Raw genomic sequence first — 13,808 nt, 5'->3', positions numbered from 1 at the left:
TCCTATTTAAATTCTTCAAAGATTGTCCTCATTTGTAAAACAAAGTAAAAATGTAGGAAAACAAACACTTGATGACAAACAAAAAAAAATCTAAAAAGACATTAAATTACCATCATAGCCAGCAGAATAGTGACCAGCAATCACCATTATAACATTTACAAATAGATTTCTGTCATTTTTGTACTTATGTAGGAAAAGTCACAAAGTCTCATGAAAAACAAACTTTTCTTCAAATTGTGAATAAAATGACACAAACAGCAAGTAAAAGGCACAGCATTTATAAACACTGAAGCTGTCAGTCAGTTCAGAACAAACTCACTGTGTGTGAAAACTCCCGTTTTAATCAATTCATGTCAAAAGTGCACAATCCATCTTTTATTTACATTGTGTTTCCGCTTTGTTTGTTGTAATGAGAGGATTTGTGATTGTTAGCATTGTTAGACACATAGCTAACTTTATATACAATTAAACAGAATAACAATGTGGATAAAATGTAAGAGAGATCATGGAAATGTTGAAAGTAACATGGAAATTTCACATTGAAGATTTGCTTTATATCTTTTGATACATTTAAGTGCTGCACTTGACAATCACATTTAAACATTTGAATCATTATAGATGAGTTTAATACAAATATTATTAAACTGAAGAGCCAGACAGACTCATCTGAGCTTCTTCCTCTGAATTCTATGAGGAACTCTTGACAATGAATCTTCATCTACACTGTAAGGTGGAACAGAAGAGAGAGAGAGAGAGAGAGAGAGAGAGAAAAAAATCAGTGTTCAGAACAAATTGCAAATCGGTTACTTTTTCAATTGCAGTTTCAATTGAGTTAAAAAGTTACATTTACATGATCTTGCATAGATATTTCTAAAACAATTTTTGTGTTTTAAATACATTTGAACATCAATTCCATTCATATGTTTGTTGGTTTGTGTTTGTGTGACTCCCATTGAGTCACTATAAAGAGAAACACATGCTAATGAATGTATGCCATATTATAATAAACGACAAGGAACAAATAAAAATGTGATTTTGCCTTAAAACAAAAACCTTTCAGTTAAATGTTCCACTAGTTAAAGCTGTTTGTCCTCTAGTTTAAACATGTTTGTATTGGTCAGTAAATAACTGAAATCATTGCACAGCTCCCTGGAATACTGGATTCTGATTGGTCAGTCGTGACAGTCTGAGGTGTGTTATTCATTAGGTGTGTTATCATTAGCGATGCAGAATAACACACAGTCATACAGTATTTGAGTCCGGCGTTTCTTTCACTTCTCTCGTATCACACCGCCACGCTCTCACTCGTTTCATTCAAACACAACTGCTATTAGCTTGTGCCTCAGCTACTGACTGTATTTACCCTCAAAACAAACCGGAGGAGATTCCTGTTAATAGTAGGCTTGCAGAGACATTGTTAAAAGTGTGTCTTGTTGTTAAAGTTGTTGCTAACTGAGGAGAAGTGTTTAGCTGAATCTAAATTCACCCCCCTATACCCTCATTCACTATTCCCTACATTAGTCCACTAATACAGTTCAGTTGAAGGAGTGAATGAAAACCAGTGAATTTGGACACTGAGTGCACTGGAAGAACTGCTGCTTTTATATAGTTTGTGCTGCTGTTTAATAATCATTTAAAACTGACAAACTAGCAGCTCCAGTATGAAATGAATTATTTTGAACTCTGTCATGGAAATTATGTATAAACCAATTAAACAATTTAATAAATCAATTTACAATAAATTTATATCTGTATTGTATTATGCTGTAAAATGAATGGCTGGCTGATTCAGCTGCGGGCGCCATCTTCTAGCGAGACGCAGAAATTAATTCGGTGTGCGACTCTCACAGTGCATTATGGGTATTCTCTAGCCATTGGGCATACATCAGTTGTAAACTCGTTACTGCTGTGCATTGTGGGATTGAATGAGTGCACTCGATAATGTCCACTAAAGTTTTGGACACCACCGAAAATGACTGTCCACTCAAAAAATGCCCTATTTAAGTGTATGGGGGTGATTTCTGACACGGTGTTTGTCATTTTAAAAGGCTTTCTTCTCAAATAACATTGCATGTCCTCATCTTTATTTATGTGGTGAAAAGATGTGTAATTAATGATACAACCCCAGATAGCACACACACATCTGCAAGATTTCTGTTAAAGATGGCTTCATCTGAAAGCATCTGCTGTGTACAAACAGTTTATATACATTCATACAGAGACTGAACATTATGTCTTAAATGTCCATCTTGTCTGAACTTCCAGGTTCACAGTTTGTTAGGAACTGTTTTTCTTTGCAGAAGCTTTGCGTTTAAAGTGCTAAAAAATATTTAAATTCAAATTTTAAGTCTAATTATTAGGGCTGTTGCAATTCGCCGATTTTAGTCGACTATTTGATTTTTAAAAATCAGCGACTTCATTTTGCTCGCGTCGACTAACCGGCCAAATACTGGAAGTGGTGCATTTCACGGACGAGAATCCATAAAACACATTATTAGACTATTTTCCAAGGCTGCATGATATATTAAACCCATTTAAAAATAATTAAGCATAATTGTGAATTCACAAACGCTATGATTTAATTAAATAATTATATGTGATGCAGTTCTAATACAGTATATGCGATTTAATTACTTACATGCGTGTATGTTAAGTACGTGCGTCACACAGCGGCTCCGTTCACAGTAGTTCCACAGAAACTGTTATCATTTACATGTGTGGAGCGTCTCAAACTCCATCTCTGCATGTTGTTGTGAGTTTGGGTTTATTATAACGTTCATCTGGGAATGCAACGTGCGCCATTTCATCAGATTTGTATGGTAAATCATTTATAAATCTACGCAAACACAGGAGAATGCATCGCGGTTTCAAAATAAAAGCTCAAACCCTCACTCTGAGTTTACACATTTTGATGTCCACATATTCATTTAATTACAGCGGCTATAGCATTTCTGTCCTAAAGAAATGGCCAAATATTAAAGATTAAGTGGACATTTGAATTAAATGGTGCTTGGTCAATATTAAACAAGGATTAGATCGCTCAGTAATGTGTAAAAACAACCGTCAGGCCGTTGGCGCCCCCTGCAGGCCTTTATTGTAATGCATAATCTACATTTGCTCTATTGTTTATAATGCATTATATATTTGAACAGTTTTGTTCAATAAAACCATATGATTTCTTGCTTTTGATACTTTATTTGAACTAATTATTGCATCATTGCTATTATACATGTATTTTAAGTAATTTTAAAAGCTATTGTTCACTTGCATCTATTTTTATTACCACAAAAAAAATGTATAATTATAGGGTCCTATGGCCCGTTTTATTTCCAAATTCATTTTTTTCCATTTTCATTTTCCTATACTCGGTTTTAAATGGTTAAAATAAACTGTATTCATCAAAAATTTTCTTCTTTACCAAATTCTGTTTTCCATTATTTTCTGGATTCCATTTTAATGGTTCCATTAAATTTTAATTGAATCAAAAGCATCTTCAATTAATATATTATACGTGGATATGTTGTCATTCTTACACTATAATACTGAACTTTGATTTCAGTGATTTGGACTGAGATGGACACTTGCTTCTTGCACTCTATGTTGCACTTTACTTTTGCTTTAAAAAAAGGTTTTCATAGAAATTTGGATTTCATTTGGTTTGATAAAATATAGTTTAATAAAATATACTTAAGTAATTTTGATTTTTTTTGTGGGAAATTAATTATTTAGATTAATCGAAATAAAAATAAAAATAGTCGTTAGTGGCAGCCCTACTAATTATTTACTTGTGGCAAGAAAGCATATAATAAGTGTGATAATGCACATCCAGCTGGATGTTATCACAGAATAAGCCCCTTCAGGAGATACAAGTCCTGATCACCCTGTCGGGTTTATTCTGTGATAACAAGCGGCTGGATGTACATTATCTCTTACATAAAGTAAGTGTAAAGTAATGTGACGTGTTGCTTGTCAAAGTAAAAACACACAAGAGACAGAGACATTGATCATGTGATGCTGGACGACTGTGAGCTGAAGCTGGAATCTGCTCTGATTTTGAGCGTTTTCCTACAATCTGACCAAATCTATTTCAAACTGTAATGATTCACTATTACTGATGTAATTAATAAAGCAGCTGTTGCTGTATAAAGCGCTGACAGTGTGCTTTTGTTTTCTTTCCTCCTTTGTGTTAAACATTCTTATCAACTTTACATTTCATTCTGACAAACCTTTTGGTGCAATTAAGCTTGATTTGTATTTATTTATTTGTTTGTTTGTTTACATATCAGAGGTAAATGAGTCTCTTTAATATCACAAAGTGATGTTTACTTTACTCACCTCAGGTAACAGTTTGAGTCTTGTAGCACATCAATGAGCTGCTGCTTTGAGTCTCTAATCATATTGTGTCTCAGATCAAGCTCTTTTAGAAACTGCAGTACTTTTGTGTTTGTCAAAGACTGAGTTAAAGAAGAAACATCTGTAATGCCACAGTCATAAAGACTAGAAAGAGACAAACAGAGGAAGAGAGATCATCTTACAGACAAATCATTAAGGTGAAGAATTTTACACAAATATATTGTGAACTCAGACTCATCGTGCATTGAGTATAAAGTGTTTTGGTTTAAACAAAGTGATTTTAATCATTGTGATTCTTGTATGTGAATGTTACTGACCTCAATCTCTCCAGTTTACAGTGTGAATCCTTCAGTACGTCACATAAGTGATTCACTCCTGTGTTTTTTATTTGATTCCTGCTCAGGTTCAGTTCTCTCAGGTGTGATGGGTTTGATTTCAGAGCTGAAGTCAGGATGAGACACTGTTCCTCTGTAATACTGCATACACGCAGACTGAAGACAGAAAGAAAAAAGACAATGAATCAGACAAGTGTCAAGTTCATGTGTGAGTAATTAATCATGTGTTAACACCATGCAGTGCAATGGTTAAGGGTGCTTTCACACCTGCCTCATTTAGTTTGGTTGAATCGCACTAGAGTTCTTTGTCCCTCTTGGTGCGGTTTCATTTGGGCAGGTGTGAATGCAGCAATCACACTCGTATGCACACCAAAAGCAGACCAAACAAGCGTACCGAGACCTCCTTAAAGAGATATATATATATATATATAAAAATAAATAAAGCAAACGGATTATATATTAAATATAATTATATATAGATAGATATATTAGAGCGGGAGTGTCAGTCAGATATATGTAATGCATGCACTCTTATTTCAATGTTGTTGTTAATATTGAGGTTACTCAGCGGTTACTGAGAGCGAGAGTAACCGCTACATTCGTAGCTATAAAGCCACAATAACCCTGCAGCGCGAACTTGTCAATCCATCTTGAGGAATGACGCAGAGGAACGTAAACAGGTGAACTCTGACCAATAAGAGGACAGCTTTACTCACATGTGATCTGCATAAACACAGTTTGGTACACTTTGCAATGTTGCCTTGTGAACACGAACCAAACCAAGAAAGAAATGCAACATTGTAATAAATTAAGTCCCTGTTTCAGAACAAAGCAAACGATCTACAGGTCTGAAAACACCCTAAAAAAATTGCCAGAAAAACGTTTTATATGACCATAAACAAAAACATAAGAAAGAAAAAGATTAACAAAGTAGATTAAGATGTAGGATCATCTATAGAACTACTTAAAAATAACATTAAAAATGTAAATATTGAGTTTAAATTCAATTTACCTAAACACATTTTAAGAATATTTTATCAAACATTTTTTTGCAATTGTCATTCTTTTTTGTACAGCATGTCTGATTGAATGCGGAAAAAAAGGGCAAGATTTAATTTGGTCCATTAACAATTATTTGGATTGCTGTCATTTGTTATTACTGTGATCTCCAGTGATTGGCAGATTTCCCTGCTCCATCATCAGACGAGAAAAGAGATGATGTTGTGAGGGAAAAGGAAAGTCATTTACAACCCGAATTCCAGAAATGTTGGAACGTTTTTTTAAATTTGAATAAAATGAAAACTAAAAGATTTTCAAAATCACGAGCCCATATTTTATTCACAATAGAACAGAGAACATAACCAGTGTTTAAACTGACAAATTTTACACTTTCATCCACTAAATGAGCCCATTTCAAATTTGATGCCTGCTACACATCTCAAAAAAGTTGGCATGGGGGCAACAAAGGGCTGAAAAAGCAAGTCATTTTGAAAAGATTCAGCTGGGAGAACATCTAGCAAGTAATTATGTTAATTGACATCAGGTCTGTACCATGATTAGCTATAAAAAGGAGGCAATCTGTAAAAGAGTGCGTAAAAAGATTGTGGAATACTTTGCAATTTGATGTTGAGGAACGTTGTTTTTAAAGGCTTTGCAAATCTCAGCATCTACAGTGCATAAAATCATCAAAAGATTCAGAGTAACTGGAGAAATCTCTGTGCATAAGGGACTAGGTCGAAGACCTTTGTTGGATGCCCATGGTCTTTGGGCCCTCAGACGAAACTGCATCACTCATCTGCATGATTCTGTCATTGACATTACTAAATGGGCCCAGGAATACTTCCAGAAAGCACTGTCGGTAAACACAATCTGATGTGCCATCTGCAGATGCCAACTAAAGCTCTATCATGCAAAAAGGAAGCCATGTGTGAACATGGTCCAGAAGCGCCGTCGTGTCCTGTGGGCCAAGGCTTATTTAAAATGGAAAAGTGTTCTATGGTCAGACGAGTCCAAATTTGACATTTTTGCTGGAAATCACGGATGCCGTGTCCTCCGGGCTAAAGAGGAGGGAGACCTTCCAGCGTGTTATCAGCGTTCAGTTCAAAAGCCAGCATCTCTGATGGTATGGGGGTGCATAAGTGCATACGGTATGAGCAGCTTGCATGGTTTGGAAGGCACTATGAATGCTGAAAGGTATATAGAGGTTTTAGAGCAACATATGCTCCCCTCCAGACGACGTCTATTTCAGGAAAGGCCTTGTGTATTTCAGTAGGACAATGCAAAACCACATACTGCAGCTATTACAACTCCATGGCTTCGTAGGAGAAGAGTCCGGGTGCTGAATTGGCCTGCCTGCAGTCCAGATCTTTCACCTATAGAGAACATTTGGCACATTATTAAACAAAAAATATGTCAAAGATGACCACAAACCCTTCAGCAGCTGCAAACATATATCAGGCAAGAATGGGACCAAATTCCAACACCAAAACTCCAGAAACTCATAACCTCGATGCCCAGACATCTTCAAACTGTTTTGAAAAGAAGAGGAGATGCTACACCATGGTAAACTGTTTTGAAAAGAAGAGGAGATGCTACACCATGGTAAACATGACCCCGTCCCAACTATTTTGAGACCTGTAGTAGGCGTCAAATTTGAAATGAGCTCATTTTGTGCATAAAATTGTAAAGTTTATACATTTGTTATGCTACCTATGTTCTATTGTGAATACAATATTGGCTCATGTGATTTGACATTTTTTAGTTTTCATTTTATTCCAAAAAAAAAAAAAAAAAAGGCTCAATTTCCGCAATTCAGGTTGTAGATGAAAGATCAGGAGGGCACGTAAATTAGAAATACATTATGTGCACAGACAAATAATTTAAACTACAATATTCATGAAAAAATAATAACTGTCAACTTTAATTTCATGGTGATTTAATGACATGACGTGTCATGACATGTGGCCAAGTATGGTTACCCATACTCGGAATTTGTGCTCTGCATTTAACCCATCCTAAGTGCACACACACAGCAGCGAACCTCAGTCTGTACATTCACTCCCCCCACCTACAATTCCTGCCAGACCTGAGACTCGAACTCGCAACCTTTGGGTTACGAGTCTGACTCTCTAACCATTAGGCCACGACTTCCCCACATGACAGTAAACTGTATACTTTAAATCACACTGTAACTGCTGTAGAGTATAATGATACTAACTCTAGTTTCTCCAGCTTGCATTGTGTGTTCATCAGTAGATCACTAAGGTTTTTCACTCCAGAGTCTCCTAATTTATTCCAGCTCAGGTTCAGTTCTCTCAGGTGTGATGGGTTTGATTTCAGAGCTGAAGTCACAGCAGAACAACCTTCATCTGTCATTTCACAGTAACCTAACCTGCATTGAGAGAAATGAGAAAAGTCACACTTCATTCCGTTTCCTTTAAACAAAACGCTTTTTTATTCTTATATGTGAATGTTACTGACCTCAATCTCTCCAGTTTACAGTGTGAATCCTTCAGTACGTCACATAAGTGATTCACTCCTGTGTTTTTTATTTGATTCCCATTCAGGTTCAGCTCTCTCAGGTGTGATGGGTTTGATTTCAGAGCTGAAGTCAGGATGAGACACTGTTTCTCTGTAATACTGCATACACGCAGACTGAAGACAGAAAGAGAAAATACAATGAATCAGATAAGTTATGTTCAAGTGTGAGTTAAATGAATCACGAGTAAACACCATACAGTGCAATAAATAAAATGTTCCTAAAACCTGAAAACAAAATGAGTAAATAAATAATCATACAACCATGCAGACTAAAACCAAAACAAAACTAGGATTTGAGGATACTAGTTACATTTCAAGTCTGGAGAATCTTTAGTCAGACTCCAAAAAAAAAAAAAAAAGGTTTGTGACTTGTAATGTAATTAAGATACAGCATCAACTATTGAACCACTTTAAAATAACATAAAAAATTGTACAATTTTAAAAGGAGTTTAAAATGTAACAAATCAAGAAAATTGTTCATGAATCAAAATTTACATTTTAAGATACATGTATGAATGTATGTATGCATATTTATATCTTCAGTAGATTTCAGAAGATGCATTTGCTAAACTAACACAATAAAACAAGACAAAGCTGTTAGCTAACAAGGCATTAAAACTAGGGGTGGCTCGATACCACTTTTTCAGAACCCATCCGATAACAAAAATTGAGTATCTGCCGACACTGACATCGATCCGATACCAGCGCAGTTTTTTTTTTGTTTTAAATCAGTGTAGAATTTCTATACCTCAATGTGTGTTGACCTGATCATCACTCTTTTGTGTTTTACACACAATCTACTAAATATAGACAACTTTATTGTAAAGAAAAACAGATGAATGAATATGTAATTATAATCTATGAAAAAAATACTATTATAAACTATGTTAGTGGATAATTCAGTAGCAATTACTCTAGAAAAATCATGAGTTCACAATAATTGTATAAAAACTAAAATTAGTAAAAAAAAAAAAACCATTTAGTGGGGAAGTTTAGGACTAAATCTGGTAAATTTATACATTGCTCTTTGTATTGTTGTAAAATATGTTTCTATGTTTATATATGATATGTTTATATATCAAAAAACAAGTAATATATTTATATATATATATACACTGTACAATTAAAAGACATTTCTTTTAAACGTATAGCACAGTAATGAGGCAGCACCATATGACAGATGAGATGAACAAGAGAAGCTATTTATAATCTTCCATTGCACAAAAATAATATAATACGAAAGGCTCCAATACAGAGCGGCACAAATCGCTTATGTGCATCCCGTGCGCAGAATGATGCGCTTGAAGCAACAGTCACAGCACATAGGCACAGCGCTCCGCATAGAAAAGTTCAAAGCACACAGGAAAGAGATATTAATGCGTAGTGTATTAAATCTGTGCGACAGTTTATTGAGCCTTTTCTTTTAACAGTTTTAAATTTCAGTTACTGTGCTTGTGAAGAACAATTCATAGTGCTCTCTACAAAAGTGTTGTGATCTTACAGTCACCTGGTAGAAAGTAACACGATTTAGAAACAGCATGAAACTCTTGCAAGATAAAATCCTTTTATGCAAAACCACTGAACTTTATTTAAAGAACAAGTATAACAGGAACAGTGGAGAGAGTTTCGTCGTCTTGACTGTCATAACTGAACGCAGTTTGAATGTTGAATGGAGGATGACAGACAGCCGCAGAGGCGTGTTTATGTGAACTTCACTTAAATATTCATCTTTACCTCACATTAAAATATGGAACGGCTTCGGGACACTTGAAATATAGTGCACAAAAATTTTATTGTGCTTTATAATGTTTTTGTGCCGTTCGTGGGGCTTACCAATAACACAGAATAGTATACGCAGAACATCGAATTTGGATCAGGCTCATCTGACTGATACCCCGATCCGGCAGAAAATGCCAGTATCAGAGCAATGATACTGAATAGCGGATCGGTGCACCCCTAATTAAAACAATACTTTAGTTTAAAAACCTGGCTGTAATATTGATTATTACATATTAAAACCACAAGCCAACACATTCTTATCTGTGAAAGCAGACTGTCTTTCATTCAATGGCTGGATGTCTAAGTGGTGCCCACAGAATAAAATTGGTTTTATAGTGGTCTTAGAGTATCGGTCTTAAGAGTTCGTATTTGACTAACTGGAGCCCAGGTCAGGAAGCAGACAGACTGGCTAAACCGATCGTCTGCTAGCCGCCTCACATCACAGAAGTCAGTTAATTCTCAGCACATAGAGACTCTTTCACCTAGATATCACACTATAGAGACTGTGTCTGTTCCCCGAACTAGAAAATACAGAAAATGTCCAAACCAAAGTAAGAGTAACAATTTAATTGATAATCAACATAAAAAAAACTATATAATACAGATAAACAAATGATAAAGCTTGGCTTATTAAATATTAGATGCCTTTCTACAAAATCACTTTTTGTAAATGATATGATCACTGACCATAAACTAGATGTGCTTTGTTTGACAGAAACCTGGCTAAAGCCAAATGATTACATAACTTTAAATGAGTCTACACCCCAAGATTACTGTTACAAACATGAATCGCATCCAAAAGGTAAAGGTGGAGGTGTTGCTACAATTTATAGCAATATTTTAGTATTTCTTTTTTAGTAAAGTATTTCCCAGAGGTCAGGTTTCAAGTATAATTTGTTCGAAGTAATGGTGCTTCATATAACGTTATCCAAAGAAACAAGTGTTAATGATAAATCCCCTATTATGTTTGTACTGGATACTGTATACAGGCCACCATACAGACTTTATAAAATAATTTCTATCGGAGTTAGTACTGACTGCAGATAAAGTCCTAATTGTTGGTGATTTTAATATCCATTTTGATAATGAAAAAGATTTGTGGGATCAGCATTTATAGACATTCTAAACTCTATTGGTGTTAAATGACACGTGTCAGGACCTACTCATTGTCGAAATCATATTCTAGTTTTAATACGGTCACATGGAATTGATGTCAGTGGCGTTGAAATTTTGCAGCAGAGCGGTGATATCTCAGATCATTATCTAGTTTTGTGTATATTCCATATAGCTAAAGCTGTAAAGCCAACTCCTTGTTACAAATATGGTAGAACCATCACTTCTACCACAAAAGACTGCTTTATAAATAATCTTCCTGACTTATCTCAGTTCCTCAGCATATCCAATAGCTCAGAACAACCTGATGTAACAGAAACTATGGACTCTCACTTGTCTAGCACTAGATACGGTTGCTCCTTTACACTTAAGGAAGATTAAGGACAAGAGTCCAAAACTGTGGTATAATGAGCACACTCGGGCCCTAGAGAGAGCAGCTCGGAAAATGGAGCGCAGCTGGAGAAAAACAAAATTAGAGGTATTTCATATTGCTTGCCGGGAAAATACTCTCTCCTACAGAAAAGCCTTAAAAACTGCTAGATCTGCTTACTTTGCCTCTTTTAGAAGAAAACAAACACAACCCCAAGTATTTATTCAATACAGTGGCTAAATTAACCAAATATATATCATCAGCAGGTGCAGACATTACCCAGCAGCACAGTAGTAATGACTTTATGAACTACTTTACTTCCAAGATCGAAACTATTAGAGATAAAATTGTAACCATGCAGCTGTCGGCCACAGTATTGCATCAGATAGTACGCTATAGATCCCCTGAGGAAAAATTCCACTCATTTTCTTCTATTGGAAATTAAGAATTGTATAAACTTGTTAAATCATCTAAACCAACAACCTGTATGTTAGACCCTGTTCCACCCAAGCTCCTAAAAGAGGTGCTTCCAGAAGTAATGGATCCTCTTTTGACTATTATTAACTTGTCAATTATCATTGTCATTAGGATATGCCCCAAAAACCTTCAAACTGGCTGTTATTAAGCCTCTCATTAAAAAAAAACACAACTTGACCCCAAAGAATTATTTAAATTACAGACCGATCTCAAATCTCCCTTTTCTGTCAACGATATTAGAAAAGGTAGTATCATCACAACTATGTTCCTTCTTAGAGAAAAATGCTATATGTGAGAATTTCCAGTCAGGTTTTAGACTATATCATAATACAGAGACTGCTCTCATTAGAGTTACAAACGACCTGCTCTTATCATCTGATCGTGGTTGTATCTTGATGTCCAAGATGGCGCCGCACACGGCAGCCATGGTGCTTCGCTATCCAGTTGTTTTAGGTGTTTTTGTTAGTTTTTCCTGTTTTTTGTTTCTCAAATACGATCAGTTTTACCAGAGAAGAACTGCTGTGGCGCTGATCAAACGCAGGACGCGCAGAATTGCGTGGCGGCGGGACATGCTTTTACATCAACGAGAGGTGGTGTACAGATATAACTGTGAACTATTTAAAGAAGATGTGCTGTTCAGATCTAGAAGCGCTCTTCATTGACTGCAAGCCTTTCTACTCACCGCGGGAGTTTTGCTCGTTCATTCTCGTGAGTGTTTACATTCCTCCACAAGTGCACGTGAGCTCAGCTTTACAGAAACTCGCTGATAAGATCACAGAGACAGAACAACAACACCCAGACTCTGTTTTAATCATTCTTGGGGACTTTAAATCAAGCAAATCTCTCCCGTGAACTGCCAAAATACAGACAGCATGTTACATGCCCCACCAGAGAAAATAATATACTGGACCATTGTTACACCACAATAAAGAATGCATACCACTCTGTTCCACGGGCAGCTTTGGGGCTCTCTGATCACTGCCTGGTTCATCTTATACCAACCTACAGGCAAGAACTTAAATCTGCTAGCCTGTAGTAAAGACTGTAAAGAGATGGACCAACGAGACAGAGCGGGTTTTACAAGCCTGTCTCGACCTTACTGATTGGAGTGTTTTTGAAGCTGCTGCCACCAATCTGAACGAGCTCACAGAGACTGTAACTTCATATATCAGTTACTGTGAGTATTTATGCATTCCCACCAGGACTTATGTAACATTCAACAATGATAAGCCATGGTTTACAGCAAAACTCAGACACCTTCGTCAGGCCAAAGAGGACGCCTACAGAAATGGGGACAGAGTAGGGATGGGCGATATCTTATCGTTTGCGATATACCGTTGAAAATTCTCCTCACGATAAAAATGTGTCTCCTCGCGATAATAACGATAAGTCTAGTTGATGACGTAGTTTTGCGAGCGACCGATTCACTGTTCACGTGCGGAGTGAAAACAAGCATGGCGGAAGGCTGACATGAGGCTGAGGAGGAGCTTGTTGTTAAGCAAGGTGCTACCTCCACAATTTGGAACTGGTTTAGAAAATCAGATGCGGAGTAGAGGCTGACATTTTTTCGGGAATCCCGCGGGATGGGAAACAAAATCGCTACGAATCACGTGATTGGGACGGGACAGGAAAAAATGTCATCGGGAGTGGGCAGGACCGGGAATAGTAATGATACCCAACTTTATACACAAATATACCTTTTATATAAATAAACTATAAACTGTATATTTTAAATCGGAACTAGTTGCCCTGTCTCGCTCTCCTCCTGTTTGCTTGGGTGTGGCTGGTTAAGTGAACGACGCAGTCCGTGACGGACAGATCGTTAACGGCTGGTCTGTGTG

General features: G+C 36.4%; 1 protein-coding gene across 6 annotated transcripts in view; it reads right to left on the bottom strand.

The window, feature by feature from the left end:
* Positions 1-262: 262 nt before the first annotated feature.
* LOC131530153 (NACHT, LRR and PYD domains-containing protein 3-like) overlaps positions 263-13,808 on the bottom strand; it is a 53,531-nt gene continuing 39,985 nt past the window's right edge. For 4 of the 6 annotated variants that reach the window (XM_058760281.1, XM_058760282.1, XM_058760283.1 and 1 more), the window contains exons 11-15: positions 8,169-8,342; positions 7,906-8,079; positions 4,671-4,844; positions 4,336-4,497; positions 263-723 (exon numbers count right to left, since the gene is read on the bottom strand). In XM_058760281.1, coding sequence (XP_058616264.1) covers positions 663-723; positions 4,336-4,497; positions 4,671-4,844; positions 7,906-8,079; positions 8,169-8,342 — 745 coding nt within the window. In that variant the 3' untranslated portion in view covers positions 263-662. Of the gene's footprint in view, positions 724-2,638; positions 2,781-4,335; positions 4,498-4,670; positions 4,845-6,980; positions 7,061-7,905; positions 8,080-8,168; positions 8,343-13,808 lie in introns of those variants that run through there. The other 2 variants (XR_009268330.1, XR_009268331.1) reach the window with 2 other exon arrangements.

This window comes from Onychostoma macrolepis, chromosome 22 (genome assembly GCF_012432095.1).
Source record: "Onychostoma macrolepis isolate SWU-2019 chromosome 22, ASM1243209v1, whole genome shotgun sequence".
Taxonomy (NCBI): Eukaryota; Metazoa; Chordata; class Actinopteri; order Cypriniformes; family Cyprinidae; genus Onychostoma; species Onychostoma macrolepis.
The sequence above is the reverse complement of the archived record's forward strand: the minus strand, read 5'-3'. Positions and strand labels throughout refer to the sequence as shown.